We start from the raw sequence: 19,308 nt of genomic DNA, 5'->3' as shown, positions 1-19,308 counted from the left end.
TTACTCTTTTTGGCAACAGAAAATACACATTTCATTCACAAGAGGAGAATGGACAAAATCTGAACCCTAGCATATCCAGGAGGTTACCGAGCAATTCATGCGTGACAGGTGGCTACAGAATGATGCTGGAAGGAGCGTGGCCTTGGGCTGAGGGAAGCATAGCTGTCCAAGCTCCAGATTTGTCATGCTCCCTTTGTCATGCCTCTTTTACAGCAGGGATTTGACCTAGCTCTTCAGCATCACCATGTTGGAGATATGTTGGAAGATATGTTCCAACTCATATGTTGGAAGAATAAAACCTAAATTGCAATGCTCTGGGGCTTCTCCAGCGTATACTGTGGGAAAGGTCCTGCAATGTTCAGGAGTACAATAGGAAATCTAATTCCTGGAGGTTTCATTGCTAACATAAAGCATGGGCCTACTTTGTCTGGAAAAAACTCATGGCTTGTTTCACACAAAATCTTTCAGGACTGCTAAAAGAAAATCAACAGCTTCAGCTTTGCTTCTTACAAAGGGTTGTGGCTTCGTGCCCACCAGTGGTCTAAAAAGGTCTTTAAGGTTTTTGTTTGTTTGTTTAAAAAAAAAAAAAAAGAAGAAGAAACTGACAGGTAGGTCTCATCTCTCATCTAGCTGGTCTTCACGGCATACTCTGCATATCATCCAGAAGCAGCAGCACTTCTGTTTGTTATCTGGCAGGTCCCTGCACTATGCAATCAAGGGAGTGGAAGAGGGGTGGGGAATGCAAACACTACAGGAAAGGTATGTTCTGGGGATCAGTGTGAGGCAGAGACTGTATCTGCAATGTCTTCAAATTAAAAATGGACACTAACCCTTCTCAGGTGTCACTGTTGGCAAAGGTTCGGGATGCTTTTTTATTTCTGGCTGAATGAAGTGATCTCCCCCTTCACAGCAGGACAGCATCACATGACTGCAGGGGTAGCCCAGATTTATGTTGGACTCACAGGTTTTCCCCTCACTCCTCAATCGCAGGCCCAGATTACAGCAATCACAGCATTGCTGCAAAAGAAAGAGACCATTAGTAACAAGGATTTCATAAAGTCTGGTTCAAGGATGAGCCCACACACACACCTGGAACTGATCTCCACTTTCCTTAGCAGTGGAACATCTGGAAAAGTGCTTAAGGTTTAGACAGTTGCAAACATCAAAGCTTTACTTGTGCTAGTTTTTGCCATTCCTGCACAAATGGGTCGATCACAATGAGGATAAGCAAAAGTCTCACTGTGACACCAACTTCAGTGGCTTCACATGGAGGGATGCAGTAGTGCTGCAGATCACCTCCCTCCAGCTCTTGCACCCAGCCACTACATTGTTTTTCGTATAAGCAAAAACAACACAGATCTGCATGTTGCTGTGTTACACAGAGCTTGAAAAACAGCTAGTTGCTTGAAGCAAGGTGAAAGGAATTGCAGATACCTTGCATATAAACAAGGATCGGCAGCAGCCCCCGAGCTGTCAGTATGCCAGTAAAGACCATTTCCTCTACGCACCACTGCCCTGCAAACCTACTGTGACCTTTAATTACCTGACTGTCCTGGACACCTGCCTAGACAGTGCCTAGAGAAAGGCCAGCTTGTATTTTGTGAGCTTTTTGCCTTCCTTTTCTTTCCTGAGTGAATCTAAGGCATCAGCTTCACTGTTAAGTCGATGCAATGGGGCAACCCTTAAAGGCAGTCTCTCATGCAGTTTCCTCTGCTGCAGGCTGCAGACAAAAACAGTCTTGTGCTTTACTCAGTCACATAAAATCTATTGCACACTTAGGCCACAAAGGTATTAGATAAGTTATATCAAACCCCAAACACACTTCAAAAAGTCCATACTGTGTATGGACAGTGGATATCTAATCAAGCAAGGCAGCTGAGGAGTTGTGTCTGCTTCAGAGACACACAGAGGTCATATGTAAATTGACAATGCCTGTCTGGATTTAAATACGAGTGTCCTGGCATCCTTAATACATACATTTAAGATGCCTTCCCTCTGACTGAAGAGTTATAAAATGCAGTCCCTTCCCCTCTGCAAGTCCTGTGCTAATCAAGACTTCCAGCTCAGCAGCACCCACTTACAGCTTGCAGAGCCTCACAGAGCCTCTCTGAACCCAGAAAAGCGATTTCAACCCATTCAGATCTTCAGTCTGTGAATGGACAGGCGTCGGATGCATAAAATGCAGGTCATAATTCAACCTGGCACCAGTTAGCTATGTCAACACAAAGTCCAAGGACCGAACAGAAGTAACATGAACTAGGCTCTCACTTCCCGAGAGAACTCTGACTTGAGGAGAGCAAACAAGAGCAGAGGTGTTGTAAGGGCTGGACGCGGTATGGAACTGTGAAAGAATCATGTTTCATAAGTAGCAATCCTAGATTGGTGTTCACATTAAAACAAAGCCTGTCTCCACTAGGGAGATATGAAAACTTGTTTGCTAGCAGCCCAGGCTGCAGAAACGCTTTCGCTGAGTCACTTCCAGAGACAAACACTGTAGGTTTAGGGTTTCTTGGGCTTTTCACACATGTCCTTTGATAATAGCTCATTTTCTGTCTGTAATTTCTAATCTGAAAGGTCCCCAAACATCACAGATAGAAGTTATGCACTGTTCACATTTGCAAATATGCACGCACAAAGATTTAGCTTTTTTCCCCCCAAAACAGCCTGACATCAGCACCCAAATATGTTTGTGACCAGTCTAGAATACAGCTCCTGAAGATGCTGAATTATTTTTGATATTAAAGGGACAAAGCCATATGTTCAAACTAATTATTAAAAAAAAAAATAAAAATCTAATTATAATAAACTATGGTCATGCTAGAAATAAGAAAAATCCTGTTGTCATCCTCCCAAATCCAGAATTCCCTAATTCAATTTCATCAACTGAAAATTCTACTTTCTGTAAATATTTTTTAGTTCTGGTACAATTTTTTTCAGTTTCAATATTCAAAAAATGTTAAATATAATATGTTTTTACCAAAGTGCTGTAAAATGTTGGAATTTTTGCCACCAGAAATATGGCTTTTTTCAGTCACGGTTTTGATTCATAGTTTATCCTTTGTGCAGGCATCACAGAGGGTATTAAATCAGTCACACACTTGGGTTCACATATTTTCCGGATTAATATAAGTGTCTCATTTTCCAGGAAAAAAAAATATTCACCAAAAACTTCTTTCTAAAATGCAAAAAAACTTGAGCGGTTCTGATCTTCTGCTAGCCACCTTTTGAATTTCACCAGAATTCCATAAATCATTTAACAACAAATATGACTATTTTTACATTGACATTGAGAATCATACCTTGAAAACCACTGTTTCATTCACTGTGTTCTATGCTCCTCTCGAAAGAAATCATTCCTAGAACCCTGTACAACTGGACAGCATTTTGGTGCCTCCATGCACAAGTAAAATGTTCCTTAAGCATGTGCTTTTTGTGTTAAATAGCAGGTACAATCAGCCTAAGATTAATTTGCATTGATCACAAGATGAATACCTGGATTTTAAGAACTGGCACTGCTACATTTACCTTGAAGCAAAAGTAAGGACCCCACCGCTGAAATGCCTGCAGAGGACATATGCACATTTGTTACCAGCAAGTAAATCCTCTGGAAAGGAAAACGTTACACTGGGACCAGCACAAGGAACCACTCCATCAGAATATTTTGCAACTTGTTTCAGCTAAGACAAGAATGATGAAGTTTTCTTTCTCCACTTCCAAGGAATGGCATGTATGACAAGATTTACTCTATGTCTCATGCTCTACATGGCATGCCAAAGACCCTTGGTGAAAATTTAAGAAAAATAATTGTGTCATACTTCAGAAATATTTTGCATTTCCAAACACAGATTCTCTTTGTATGCTAGTGGTAGACTCTAGACCCAAGTAGACAGCAGTTCTGAAAATGACAAATTGGCATAGCTAATTAAAATTTAAACTCCAGAGTAGACATCCACACACTTTGCTTTTCCAGCGAACAGTTATCCACAAGAATCGCCAATGTATAAGAACAGACAGAACTAATGAGTTTCCTGCTGAGACAACAGAAGCTGCAGTTAAGCTTAGATATAGCTATGTAAATTATTATCAGAGTGAAATGAATTCTGAAATGCACTCTTCTGGTAAAAACAATACAACAAGCAAGATGCTGAATCTTCAAACTAGTTTAAATTGGTTTGGCTCCACTGATTCTCATAAAGCAAATTTCATTTACACGAGCTGAGGCTGTGCCTTGTGATTTGTACCGCTGGTTAATGGTCTGCCGTTACTTATGAACAAAAGCTTCCATCATCATCTAAAACACTTGTTCCTCTAGTCCATCGTTTTGTTTAACTGAGGAATGAGGCTGCAATTCAATACTGTATCCAAGCAAACTGTTTGGTAGTAAATTTTCCCATTATGTCTTTGATTGAGTTTTGCCCTAGCATTTCCTAAAGTCTTCTACTGCACAGATACAAAAACTAAAATGGTCTTTTCAGCTACTTCCAAAGTGAGAAGGCAAAAGTAATACAGTGAGTTAAATCTTACAAATGGAGATGGAAATCATTCAAATCATCATTACTGTGAAGTTCTAAGAGGGGCTGCACCTCCAGGCAATTTAAACCTAAACACTAAAAGCAAAAATCTGTAACTGCGTAATTTCCCGGCCTCACTCCTGCAGCTTTATAATTTACCAAGCTCCGTAATAATGCACGAAGAAATGACTGCTAAATGCATGAAATGAAGACAACTCATATTCAGAACAAAGACTACAGAAGCATCCCAATTTACCTTATATGATGATCCTCCACAGGTATCGCTTTCCTCTGGGCCACACACATCTCCCTCCTTTGCTGCAATCATGCCAGCCAGGCAGCTGTTCTCCTTGATGGTGGAGATGCAACACTGCTTCTGAGCAATTCTGCAAAGGATCAAGGAGGTCAAGTGTTCACTGACATTCAGAGGACATCAGGATGCAATACAAAAAACCCCAAGGCTGCTGTATGTACATCCCATACATTTGAGCTCTCTTTAACGTGTCCCAATACTAATATAATACAGTTTGTACCAATGCCATTTGCAGGATAATTATTTTTTTTTCTCATTTTTCATGAAAAGATGCACTGATAAAGGCTCAGGAAATCAAGTGTTGGGGTCACTGTCTCTCAAAGTCTGGTCAGCAATATCCCTTACAGCTCATCTATACTTGCATTAAAGTCCTTCATCCCTACACTTTGCTTCTCAGAAGCCATCAGAAGGTTTCAGAAATAGACAAACCTTTTCCCTAAAACATGAGGAAATGAAAATGCTCTCATACACAACTTACTTCTTCCCCAGCCAAAGGCCTGATGCTCCGGACAGTACTTAAGGACAGCGTCACATCACAAAACACCTTTAAACTCTTTATAACCCCTGCAGATTGTAACCTGGAATTTAAGCTTTCATCTGATTTCGGAGAAAGGTTGACCTGATCACTATATGGAGTACTTTTGGAACATCCATTTCTTATAAATGGCTTTTTAATCAAGCATTTTAATGAGATTCACTGAAGGTTGAAATGAAACATTCAAATCATAAACAGCAAGTTCCCAAATGATATGTAATAGAAGTTTGTTGCCTACTGACTATTTTAAATTGTACAGTGGATTTTCCAACCCCCTTCAAAGAGATATCTGCTTCTTTCATTCATATACAAAAGGGAAGGCAAAATGATCTGCCAATCCCTTTGGCTTTGCTCCATGAATCTGTGCACAGATGCATGCAGCACGGAGACTAGCAACACCTTGGGGTGGGGGGACGTACATCTGGTCCCACGATAGCAAAGGACCTATGGTGGGGAAGGGTGAGGACTGAGGGTTGCATGCCACAGGGAGCCTTCTGGATGGATTATATTGAGTAGGTGAACTAGGGTTCACCTACTAAGTAGGGAATACTTCTACACTGAGGAACTTGTCAAACCTCAGCTGAAATATGTATTATGATCACAAGTAAAGACAAACTTCTGTTTGGGGAAGATTTGGTGGTGTGAAGGAATTGGGCAAAGTTGTTCTTTTCCCTGGAATAGCCTTGATGTCTAACAATCTTTTGCCGATGCAGTGTCGCAAAGCACACTGCCTTATGGGGTGCCCTCATAGTGATGAATGAAAGGTTGACGCATTTTAACAGCCAGTGCCTCATAGCAAAGCAACTCCCCTGCAAGAGAAATATTAGAAAGCACACAATTTTTGTCTATCAAATACTATTATTAATCCTACCAAACACAGTTGTCCTGGGAAACAAAAGCTTTTTATTTTCTGAAAATAAAGTATTTCCAAGTTTTCATTCTAATGTCTCAATTAAAAAAGAAAAAAAAAAAAAGAAAAAAAATATGTCTTTTATTCTAGTAGGAAACAGCTAGTGACAGCTACCTGGCCACTTTCATAATGCAAGTGACCTGTTTCATCAGCTGTAAATTAATATTTTTATTCTGGACAGCATGAGAGAAGCCTAACCAGTAAGTGGTAGTTTGAATTTGATTACAGGAAGCGGATTACCACCATCATGTCCTTTGTTTCAAGAAAGTTACCTTTCTAATCCAGTATGAATTGCCAACTACAGAAATATATATATATATTTTTGAGCTATGAATGGTTATTACCCAAATATATTCAAGAACCAGTAACTGTTGTTGATTACATAAGACATGGAAACTTTTGTAAAAAAAAAAAAAAAAGTGATTATCATTTCTAGAATTGGGAAAATGCTGCTAGAAGTGTTTTTATATGTGCAAAGTTATTAATAAACTGAAATCTCTATACATTCACATTTTTCTGAAATGTGACATTTGTCCATGAGAAATTCCATTCCAGTATGAAATGCATAATAGAAACAGTATTACTTGGAGTATCACTGGCCATTTTATATTTTAGTATTTTTTTAAATTGTATCAGCACAACTCAGTTTTAGCTACTGTATTACTGGTAAATGAATTGGAAATAGCATTTCTTTTTCACAAACCTATTGACAGCAGGCCATACAAACAAGTTGTATGTTCAGAGAAGATGCAGAATATTTCTGCATTAGGAAAGGGTTCATGAGTTAAGAGCAGAGCAGTGATGTCAATTTACTAAACTGATACGAGTCTCTAACTGGGATGAAGAGGCTCAGCAAAAAGCAGGATTCATACTTGTACAGCTGATGTAAGTGCCACCCAGATAAACACTGCTCTGTTTGATAAAACACATTTCAAGAGATAAAAACAACTAAACTGGGTCTGATGACATTTCACCCAGCCTAACATCCTGTCTTTGAAACAGCCAGTGGTGCATGCTCTGGGAATATTTTTACATCTGGCTATCAGTTGACTATCTAAGGATTTCCTGTAACTATCTTTATTTTAAGTTCATTCATCTAGTTGCTACAGATGAGCTCTTTCTGGTAGTCCCAGTTACAGCAAACTTCTCTGGTGTAGAAGTCATTCTGAAGTAATTTCTTCCAGCTGTACAACAGCACCGATGTGTCTGTACCGACCATGGAAATAGACAAATCACATCTAAAAAGAGGACTTCAGATAAGAAACATTTGTTTTACTGCATGGCATCTTAAGAGTCCTAGGGAAATGGGAAAGATCAGAAAATTCATACCACTGTGTGATGGGGTTTTGCATAAAACCCTTCTGCAGATCAAAAGATCATCAGTATGTCCATGGCTGAGGAAGAAATTACATTCTTCTGCTCAAAGTGGGGCATCAGATTTTACACATCACATTTTACACTGCCTGCCTGCCTGCCTCCAAGCTCTATGCTAACCTCAACCTGTATAACTATAGGCTCACCCAGACCTTGATCATTCCAATTAATACATTTCCCATCTTGTAGTTAGTGTTTTACAGAGATAGGCTAATTCAGCACATAAATAGAAAATGTCCAGAGACATCAAACTACCTCAAAAAGTAGCTTTAACATTTTTTTGCCACTTGAAGACTCAAAAATGGCAACAACAGATCCCTTAATCTGCAGCCTCTATAAGAAACCTACAGCCTCTACAAAAACAGTGGGAGCTTCAATCCTTTGCCTCAGCAGAAAAATTGATCCTTCAGGGCACTGAGGTTACCTATAAAGCCCAGGTATTGACAGTCAACTATCCTGGCAGAACAGTGACTAATTCGTGCAATTAGTATCTATCTTCTGCTTTTTAAAATCTTCAGATCCCGAGTCAAATTAGCAGCAGGTTCTCAGGAGCTTGCAGTACTTGTGGGCATTCTGGCTCACGAAATAGCACAGTCAGCACATAGGTATGTGCATGGTGACAAGCTCTGCACACTGGCACATCTCCTAATGAGAGCAGTAAGTTTTTGTCCATCCTTTCAAGTTTTTCCAAACATTTCTCAACAAGAAATGTAGCTTTACACAGAATATTTACAGGTGTTTCTTAAATCTTTAAACTGGGGACACAACTGAAATTTTGAAAGTAAAACAAGTGAACTCCAAATCTCATATTCTGTTAAATCCCAAGGGGATTCACGGGGACTGGAACATACCGGATCTGAATTTTTCATCTAAACCCAGCCTCAGATGTGCAGGTGCAACTCATTAATGTATTGGATTTGCACCTACTTAGGGTATGGCTGGAATTTTTTAATCTGTCTTTATTTCATGGACAGTTGGTATGGGTCAGCAATGTCACACCAGTTCTCAGTGGGGGATCTTAATCACCCAGTAACCTCGCAAAGGTGCAACAATACAAACTTGAATAAAGCTGATTATGTCAAGCTTCTTTAATGCTGAAAGCTTTGGAATCACCCTACTTCCGTTGCATCTTTGGAGTCTTGGATAACTTTGCCATCAGCCCTCCCTAAGGCCTGTATCAGACTCGGTGGGAGGACAGAGAGATGGGATGAATTGCAGCTAGAGCGATACATCATCCATGTCACTTTGCACCCATCCTCCTTTTCTTGATGAGTTCGAACCTGGCATCCTTGCTCAGACCAGATGCTACTGATACCAGCAGCATTATCAAGGCGTATGGTACCCTCCAGCTGAACACAGACATCAGAACCAGCAGCCATTCACATAGGACAATAAACACATCATTTAATGATACAGATAATTGCTGCATTTAGCACTTGCCAAATGGAATACAAACACACTTAGCTACTCTGCCCTTCTATTTATCTGCAACTCCACAGATGCGCATAAAACTGGGAAACAAATATTCATGTTCTGCTCATGTGAGAGGAAGAAGAAATCTTAAAAGGGTTCTGCTTAGACTGGATTTTGAGGCAAGGGAGGGGGAGATCTTTCTTCCTATTTTGTCACGGCATATTGCCAGTCTACCAATAATTTACACAGCAAAATGAAAGAGTTCCCAGTCTCCTGGACATTCCAAAAATAGAACGATTATCTGATACATCCTAAAGGACTGTTCTCTGTGTTAATGCTAGATGCTTGGTTTTGATATACGTACCTGCAAATATCACCATCCACTCCACTTACAGGAATTTCTGTACACTCCCCATTATCGATAGCCCACTGCTGTCCAGCTCCACAGCAGCTCTCAATCAATTCCTTTGTAGAACCTGTATAAAACATACACAGCAATTATTTTGTGCAAAATCTGTTATGTGTGACTTTGTTTTCTTAATTGAAAAGATATTTAAAATAATGATAGTTCAGGATTTTTACATATTTTATTTCATTACATGCAAAATAATTTAATTTTCCAACATCAAAGAATGATACGATGTTACTGGGGGAAGGAAAGGGAGAGGGTTCTCAACAAGTGGCCCTTGGTTCATTGATTCCATTAGAATCAATAGAATTTCAGTCTTCAAGTATCAAAGCTCATATCAGACTGTACTCAGCTATGTCCTTAGAAGGCCAAAATCCAGGTTATTTAAAACAGAACAAAATTGAATACAATTTACATGGAAATGCATCTTTAACACTATTTACATTTAAATTCACTGGACAGGATTTTAATCTCTCAGTTTTACAATGGTGTAAATTTTCTAACTGCAGAAGAATAATATAGCACAGAAAAATCATTTAGCAAAGTGTCAGTACAATGACATAATTCTTAACATGCCAGAATGACTTCTATACTACTACAAGTGATATTTTAGTAGTATGCTCTGTACTTACTTATGTATCATACTTTGTAACCTCATTCTACTAGTGACATGTAGAACCACCAGTTCTCAGCTCCAGGTTACAGAAACAAAACAAATGACTGACAGAGGCAGCATTGATACCTGCAGTACCTTGACTTACATGACCACCTGGTAATGTCTTTTAGTGAGGCATTGCAGAAATAAGTTAGAGTTTTAAATAGAAAAAAAAAAAAAAAAAAAAAAGGTATAACTGGTTTGAAAACAACCCTGTCTTTGACACCTCAGAAAAAAAAAATAAACTGAAAAATCACATCTGGCCAGTCGATGCAGGTTAATTTAGTAAATCACTAGACTGCTGTGGCAAGGCCTTCATTATCATTAGCTCACAGTTCACAATAAATGAATTACAGCACACGGAGCATGCACAAATAGGCATATAGCATACACAAGCCTCAGCAGCTCTCTTATACTCAGTTATAATTATGGAGATCCACATACGAGTGACAACAAATGGAAACACATTCCTTATCACAGTCCCTTAAAGTTCTCAGTACTTAGCAAGCATATTTTTAGTGGGTTTGGTACATGTAGTGTTAAGAAATTGTTTCCATCAGTTAGATTAAGAAATTTCACTCCTAGGAATTGCCTAGAGAACAACATACACCTAGAGTGTCCTAGGGCTGAATTTGAGGCTTCATCTGGTTTAAACCATCAGAGAAAGGGCTTGAGAGACATAGGCCTGATTCTAACACGCTCACATACACGTGCAGGCACTAAGATGGAGTAAAAGAGATGGGCATATGAAGTCCCACACTGTTTTGTACGTTTTTCCCCATGACTATCAATTTTAGATGTAAACGTTCAGGTTGCAGTGAAAGAGTACAAACTAGAGGATTTGCAGTACACTGGGTACCTGCTGTATAGAACTGAGCCAAGCCACATCAGACTTGTCAGAAACAGTATTTTTTGGAATCTTTACAGATGTTTAACTTGTGATGGGACATCTGCCACGCTACTGGGGCGCAAACACCAACCAAACACTATCATAAGCCAACTGAACTGATGCTGAAGTGCAAGGAGCCTTCCCTACGGCCGCAGCTGGCAAGGACAGCACCATGTTGCCAGCAAGATCTCTCCCCTGACCTCTCTTGCAGCTGCTGGGCTCTGTTGCACAAAGCAGACGGCCTCCCCCTCACCAGCTAACAGGGTACAAATATGATGAAGTGATGCTTTTTAGAAGGACAGAAGATAAGTTATAAATGCTTTGGGGCTGTGATTTCACGGTAGTGCTATACATGTCAGTACGCATAATAAAGACATTTCAGACTCAGAGGCAGTGGCACAGCAGTGAGGAGTTGGAGCAGTGCCTGCTCTCTTCCATTTGAAGTGCTCCACTTCCTTTTAAATTCATTTATATGGAGATAAGGAGCATTTTGTGCATTTTATTAATCCTTCCAGGCCTGTCTCTGGCATGGTTTGTTGTTACCATTATGAGAAAACCAGACAAAAGCACCTCAAAGCTTAACCTAAGGCTGAGATGTAGATGTGTGGGTGCAATGGACCTTGAGTAGCTCCACATCTGAGCACTCCCTGACCAACATCCAGCAACCCACTCTGAGTATTTTCAAGGTCATCCCTCCATGTACTTGCAAGGTTATCGCTCAGCCAGGTTTTAGGTAAATTCCTCCTATATCAGTCCTGCCTATAGTGGGAGGGGAAGACCTCTTTCTCTACAAGAGTTTTAGGAAAAATGCCACTGCTGCAGAATGGCACTGCTGAAGATGCACGGCCCTCCAATTAACTCAGCAACAAAACTAAATATGTGGAAAAACAGTCTCTACCAGACCATAGGAACGCCTTTGCAGCCATCCACTTTAAATGAGGACCCCTTCCTCCAGCACATTGACAACAGTGTTAAATGGCAGCCCCTCCAATAAGCCAGATTTCTTGAAAAAGTTAGCAGAATCCTTTCATCTGCATTTGGTATATGGTGCAAATTCATAGAATTTTTCTGTTGTTATTGTTTTGTTTTCAAAACTCTAACACTTACAGTTAAGTGAGACATTTGCAGAAATGACTACAATTCAAAACATCTGGGTATCCATGGTGCACAATTCACTAGGAACGGAGACAGCCTACATTACCAGAACATTTCTACGGTCACATACTTATAGCAGTTATTCTGTTTCAAACAATAGTAGAACCTTATATATAACCTTATTGAGCTAAGTAGTCATTAGATAGCAAGATTAAGATGTTTAAATGAAATGTAGTGCTATCTTCAATGTTAAAAAAAAAAAAAAGGCACTTTTGCAAATAATAGAAACCTCCTCAATGGAAGACTATTCCTTTGTACTTGCTGCAGTTAATTTAGGAGATAATACTACATTTTGGAAACTGTATATTCTCCTCACCAGCATGACTTGCTTTAGAAAAGCAAATAAGAAAACTAAATGCACATTCAAAATACAGTGTTCGCTATCATGACACGTCTGCTCATGAGAAAACCACACCTAAGAAACGTTATTTAACAGAAGGAAAAAATGGGGAGAAAGAAAGAATACACATTGCATTACTGAGATCTCATGGGAGGAAAACAACCACATTTCCTTTCCTTCGGTGTGCTTTGACCCCCCCGCAGGGCTCATTTCACACATGGTATGGCTGTGCCTTAGCAGACCTGAGCGTGACAGGGCTGAGCAGCATCGCGCACTCTGGCTGCCTGTAGTAACACAGCTTGGGGATGGTCTCGCCACGTGGCTGAGCCACGGTACCAAGGATGGTGAGGACACCCCCACTTTGACCTTGGGGCTGAGCCTGAGCTGCTCGTGGAGGCGAGGGCCTTGTGCCCTGCTATCAGCAGAAATGCAGAGCTTTGCTTCCAACACTTCTGAGAGGTGTTATGGTGAGCGAATGCCTCAGAAAGATCCCATGCAAGGTATGGCCAGCTGACTGTGTCCCACTACAGACAGCTTCATTTCAGCCCTCAGCCCTGAGGGGAAAAAGGGGCTGCCCTTCATGTTTCTGTAAATTTTCCTTTGTTTTTCTGAAGGCTTAGGAGAAAGACAACCCAAAACAGTCCCAATGCCATCCTCATGGCACCCTCACCCAGTGGAGCACCGCTGGGGAGGGGTTTTGATGCCTGGAACCATTTCTAACCTCCCACATCGCCATGCTCAGGCCCCCATGCAGGAGTACACAGCACCTTAACAAACTGCAACCGGACTTCAGTCTGTGCAATGGTTTCCTTTTATGCACCATATTAACATGCTGGAAAGTCTTGAAAGCTGTATTATGTGTAAGAGTTGCTTTATGACATGGAAGGGATGATATCTGCAGTTAAACTAGGCAGGAAATACAGCTGGTACCAGATAATTGCAAAATATTACTATAAAAGAGTTTTTCAACACAGTTTTAATTCAGTCTCTGGTGGAAATTCCATTCATTTTACCTAGTGCTGAAACACATCCATAGCTCTGGTATTACTAATTTTAAAACACAAGAATATGGCAGAATTTACAAATCTATATTGCAGTAATCTACATGATTTATTGTTCAAATAAAAATGAGCTACTCATTCCTCACTAAAGATTCAGTATCAGATTGCTTTACTGAAGTGCCATACTATTAAGCACTCATATTTACAAAATACACTGTCTTTTGTTACGATCTTATGAATAATTAAAGCTAGAATGCAGTTATAATAAAATGAACAAACTATTACATTTTATCTTAATCAGGAATTAGAAAAACTGAATAATTAATAACAGGTCTTGCAGTCATTAGTGTGGATTTATGAGATTTTGATTAGACATTAGCAAGAACAAATATATACAACTAGATACATGCCCAAGACTGAAGAACACATAGTTTCCATGCTGGTTGGAAACTATAAGCTCTGTGTATAACGGACTTTGAAATACTTAAGCATTCAAGCAGAGCTTTGTTCATTTGAGGCTTTCACAATATTAGCAGATTTAGATTTGCATCTCTCATGGAATGCAAAACCATTTCATTTGAGAAAAGCATAATCCTGAATATTTGCTGTAATGTGTGCATCTTTAATACTTCATAGAGCCATTTAAAAAGACACCTATTAACAGATAAATTACTCTTTATGAATTTCCTCTCTGGAAGAAAAAAGTAATTTATTTCAGACTGTACTATAATATGGCATCATGTCTCCTCACTTGTTTTCAATTTACTAACTTATCTCCTACAGTTATCATTCTACATTACTCTGAAGATATGAACTAAAGCACATTTTGGCCTAATCTCAAAACTTTGTGTATTGTTTTTTAGTGACATTTCAAATTTAATGCAAATATTTAAAGAAACATTTCTCCCTCCAGAGAATTTTAACTCATCCTTCACAGTGCCTGAAAATATCATGCTGTCCCAGAGCACGATCCAAGCCTGATTAGCAGTGGGAAGGCCTCCTATTGACTTGGGGTCACACATCCATATACACACAGCATTTATGTGCTGCAACCCAGGACATCCATCTTTCCTCTAGAAAAATTTGGCAAGTGTGTGGTTTTTAGAAAGTTTCACTGAACCTCAAACATTACACTGAGGAAAACAAAATTAAAGGTTCCTAGATTATTTTTATCCCACACCATGAACAATAAGCTTGTAAGAACAGTAAAGTAGACAAAAGGGATTTTTGAGGGACCCTGCCTACCATCTTTTCATTCCCCAGTGTGTTTCAAGAATGGTAAAACATCAGCCAGCTGTATGACTGGTCAAGGAGGGATAGAATATTTCAGGTCTTTTTTTTTTTTTGGCCAGATTTTTTTTTTTTTTTTTTACATAAAATTAAAGTTTCACTGCTTTAAGTTGCACCTAAATTGTCACTCAGAAAATTAATGCTGTTTAACACCTCTGATTCCATTACTTCCATTCTCACTTTAATTTTGCAGAACACTTGCAACAATGGACTAACCCCCTGTCATGCAAACATCCATTCTTTGAGGTAACGCAAACACTAACTGGTTAAGCTTTTAGAACATTCTTATCCACCATTCTCCTCTTCTTTTTTTTTTTTTTTTTTTTTTTTTTGTCTACCCAGAACACAGGCAGATGAACCTCAGGACTTCAGCATTTCATCACGTGATGTGAGCAGTGACCAGTCACACTAATTCATCCAACCTTTCCACCCAAGAGCAGCAACTGACGGGTTAAATCTTGGCTATTAACTGTACTAATATCAAGATTTCATTTAGTTAAAATAAACAATGATTTCTCTTCCTACTAAAAATAACTATGTGAGCAATAACACATTAAAGAGTCTTAGGCATTTTCATCCACAGAGAGGCACAGCAGACAGTGCAAGGGGCTTCAGTATATCCATTTGATCCAAGACACATATAAATTTTAATACTAACATCATTCACAAATAAAATTACCTATTAGCCAGGGAAAACCACTGTACCACGTTCCAGCTGAAGCACAAATCAGTGGGATGAGCAGCATTTCAGAGGCAGAGTAATGTGCTGAGCCCTGACCCAAGGCTGTTTCTCCACTACTGGCTTTAATTTATGCTGTTAATTGCTGGATTGTCACTCAGGCACTCAACATGTGAAAGAGGAAATGTTCATAGCTCCCATAACTGAGCTGAGCTCATGTTCTTATGATGAAGCACGTTATTCAGTTGCTATACCAGAGGAAAATTATCTTCCCTACAATTATAGTACTTACTCTTTTGAGGGGAAAGACAACAACAACAACAACCCTACCATAAACAATAACAGAAACAAAACAACACAGGATCTTGTAAGGAAAACAGTTTGTTCACTAAGATTAATTCTGATGCAGACCCTTCTAGAATTATGGCACTCCATTAAAACATGTCTCCATTTTGAAGGATCTCATTGCTCATCCACACAAGAAGCTGAGAGACGTGACTCTCAAGCTGTAATGTTATTTTGAAAAAGCATCTTCACAAACTGCCCAAATCCTGGGAGGATATAAATCAGCCACCCTCCAGAGCTTGGTGGAGCAGTGTCATGGCTCAACATAACCTGTACAGCAGCCTGCAACACACCAGGCTAATGAACCAGCCTCTGAGAGCAGTTAATGAGTCTTCCCGCTGACACTCATGGCAGATAAAGAGTTCCTAAGTAGCAAAGCATGAAGGCTGACTCCTGAGTCACTGGAATAAGCTAGCTTTTTTTCACATTCTAAAAGAAAGCTATTATTTGGTGTAACAGCTCATCTGGTTGGATAGATTGGCATAACTTGATGCAATCATCTTCATCCACCAGAAAAGACTGAAGAAAGAACAGAAATGCTACCAGAGCAGAACAGGAACAGTTTCCATCACCCTTCCATGAGCACACATGGTCAAGGAAGGGATCGAAGCAGAGCGCTGTCTAACCAATGCTCATGACTTGTTTCCCGCTCCCTTATTAAAAAAATAAATAAATAATAAAAAAGTTAAAAAATTATATATATATATACCTTCTCTTTTAAAGGAAAGGATATCTTTAGACCTGCTGTAGACCTAGCACATACATTTCACAAGAATTATTTTCTTGCAATGTAGAAATAAGGTATTGCACTTCCTTATCAAATAGCTGTCTGAGAGCACAAAACCACACATTATGGCAAAGAGTGAAGAAGAACTTCAGATAATGATTAACTTGAAGTAGTTCTTCAAATAGTGAAAAATACCTGTTTCTAGTGGTATTTTATCTGCCCAATCTCTTCCTCATTCAAAGCTTTAATAAATAATGATAATAAAAATGTACTGGAGCTTTACCCCTTAGCAGGTTTTCATTTCTTATAAATAGTTTGAGAGTCTTTATTAAATTCCCTCATTGAATTTCACCGTTTGGTTATGCAGTGTAACCTGTTCTTAACTTGATTTACCTGAGACAGCTAGGAAGATGTTTTAATGACTAAAGGTAAAGTGGACAAGAACATTTACCTTGGCAAAAACAGTGGAGGGGAGGTAAGGGAGAGTGACAACAGAGCCCTGAAACCAGCTGCTTTCACTTGAAACTGAGCTATCACTTACGTCATGAGGACTGGTTAAGCTTTCCTCAGGACCTGTTCCCAGATAAATTAGTGCATGGTTTATCCTGTGCAGGTTACTGCAGGCTCCTCAAAGTGGCTCAGTGTTCAAGAGCATATTTGACCCTAAATCTTACTGAAATGAAAGTTGTGCTTGAGTGTTTCCATGATCAAATCCTCAGTTAGCTCATTGCTGGGGAAGAGGCTTAACCCACCTGCGCTCATTAGACTTTTAGGTTCCTTTATTGGAAATAACGAATAAAGCAGATTGCAGGAGAAATATAGGCTGAGCCCAGAGTTCAACACACATCTCATGGCTTCAGTCCAGTACCTAATCTTTCTATCTTCTTTTCCATTATACTCTTCCATCGATACTGGAGTCAATTTGCCATGCCATCACCACAGTAATGTAAGTGAAGTCCATCACACTTGCAGCAACCTGCCTTCATTTTAAACTTCATACAGCAAATTGTTTTTCTGCTCTCTCCTACTTCCTCTAAAGTCACCTGTGTCTCTTTAGAAATCCATCCCACTATCCACCCATGTTCCTGTTATATTGCCTTCACTCCTTGGGAGGCATCTGCTTTCCATTTCAACCTGAAAACGCTCTGTTTCCTACATTATTCTTTTTTTCATAAATTCCTTATGCTGGCTCGCTTGGCAAAATATAAAGTGTTGTGTCTGCCCAAAGGCACAATGAAAAACTGGATAAAACAAACTGAATGTTCTCATTTTACTATGCACTGTACAATAGAGACATACATCAACATAACCTCAGCCAGGATTGTTTGGCAGAATTTGTTCGAAGTGTGAATGAATAGCAACCTTATATTCCCTCTGGCGTTAGTTCTGGATAATCCTTGTAAGTCAAAACTTGTATTACCTGTGCCAGAGGTCAGATAATTTAGACTATGTTTGGTCTTTAAAGTTTCCATGACAGCACCCTTTATTAGCTCCAGGTTGAAAAAGGGGAGGGGGACCAAAAAAACAACTAAATACATTCTTTAACCTTTTTCACCAGCTAAGAACCAAAACAATTTCTCTTTCTGCCTTTTAAACATTTGGCTCATTTGGATCAACCCTTCTGTCACTGAGTTTAAGCTGAAACAGTTCATACACAATTGTCTTTCTATTAGCTGCTATAATAACTCAACGTAGGCATAATGTTTCTTGCCCTTCAGCATAGTCTTGGCTGTATTTATCTCCTCAACTTTCCTTGCCCAGATATTTCACAGAGTATATTTATACTGTCTATTAACTTTCAAAAGAGCTGGAGCTTTGGAAAGCCTGGTTCTGATTACCCTCGCAGTTCCTGTCTAAAGAATTTTATCTTGGGGTACAGCATGCTCTTTGCATGCTGCTTTTTGTGGCTAGGTAGGCTCCTTTCTTCAAAACCCACATTTCCACCAGCCCTGTTTATACTTAAAGTTAAAATTAAGAGGTGTAGCATTGATCAGGGGATGTAGTCAGGGACTGACTGTCAAAGCACTTGAGAAGTTTAGCTAGGGTCACTGAATCTGCTGCAACTCAAGCATTTAGTAACAAAAGCACTTTCAAATGTGTTCTCAGTTACATATCAAGCTAAGGTTGTAATGGTAAATAAGTTACAGAAAAAATGTTCCTTTTAATAAAAAAAAAAAAAGCAAATAAAAATAAAGCACCAAATAGATGTTTGTCTTAGGCTTTAATTTCAGTTTATGTACTCCCACTACTTGTGTGTTTATCTACACCAAAAAAAAAAAAAATATATATATATACATATACAGACACAAAAAAGTCATTTGTTTCACCACATAACTATTCAGTGTTAGCTGAATAGTTACACTGAGCTATTGCAATGTCTGCAATACTAGGGACAGCCATCCATCAAAACATGTCGCTGCTTGAAATTTTAGGAGTGAAGCAGTGAAAAAAGTCTTTGTTTTGGACTGGGAGTTGACAAGTCAAGCCATCATGCCATTTTGGAGTTCAATTACTTAACAATGCCAGGCACACCTTAATAATGAAACCCATAAAAAGACATAATTTAATCTAATACCAATCACTGCAGAAAATGTACTTTTGTTGAAAGTAACAATGGAGATTTTACATTTGTATCTGAGTTGCATCTTCACCAGGGCACAGTTACAGGCCCAGATGTTGCACGCATGCTGCCAGAGCTAACACACCACAAACTGGTTAGGAATAGCCACATGAAGCCAACAACACATTCACTATTCTTTTGG

At 39.3% G+C, this 19,308-nt stretch overlaps 1 protein-coding gene across 6 annotated transcripts in view; it reads right to left on the bottom strand.

The window, feature by feature from the left end:
* Positions 1-19,308, bottom strand: part of FBLN2 (fibulin 2) — a 105,055-nt gene that overhangs the window by 26,719 nt on the left and 59,028 nt on the right. For all 6 annotated transcript variants that reach the window (XM_084530455.1, XM_084530460.1, XM_084530456.1 and 3 more), the window contains exons 3-5: positions 9,421-9,532; positions 4,768-4,897; positions 831-1,017 (exon numbers count right to left, since the gene is read on the bottom strand). In XM_084530455.1, the coding sequence (XP_084386581.1) occupies positions 831-1,017; positions 4,768-4,897; positions 9,421-9,532 (429 nt within the window). The remainder of the gene's footprint in view (positions 1-830; positions 1,018-4,767; positions 4,898-9,420; positions 9,533-19,308) is intronic.

The sequence above is a fragment of the Aythya ferina genome (genome assembly GCF_964211825.1).
Source record: "Aythya ferina genome assembly, chromosome: 10".
Taxonomy (NCBI): domain Eukaryota; kingdom Metazoa; phylum Chordata; class Aves; order Anseriformes; family Anatidae; genus Aythya; species Aythya ferina.
This window is presented reverse-complemented; position numbering and strand designations above follow the sequence as displayed.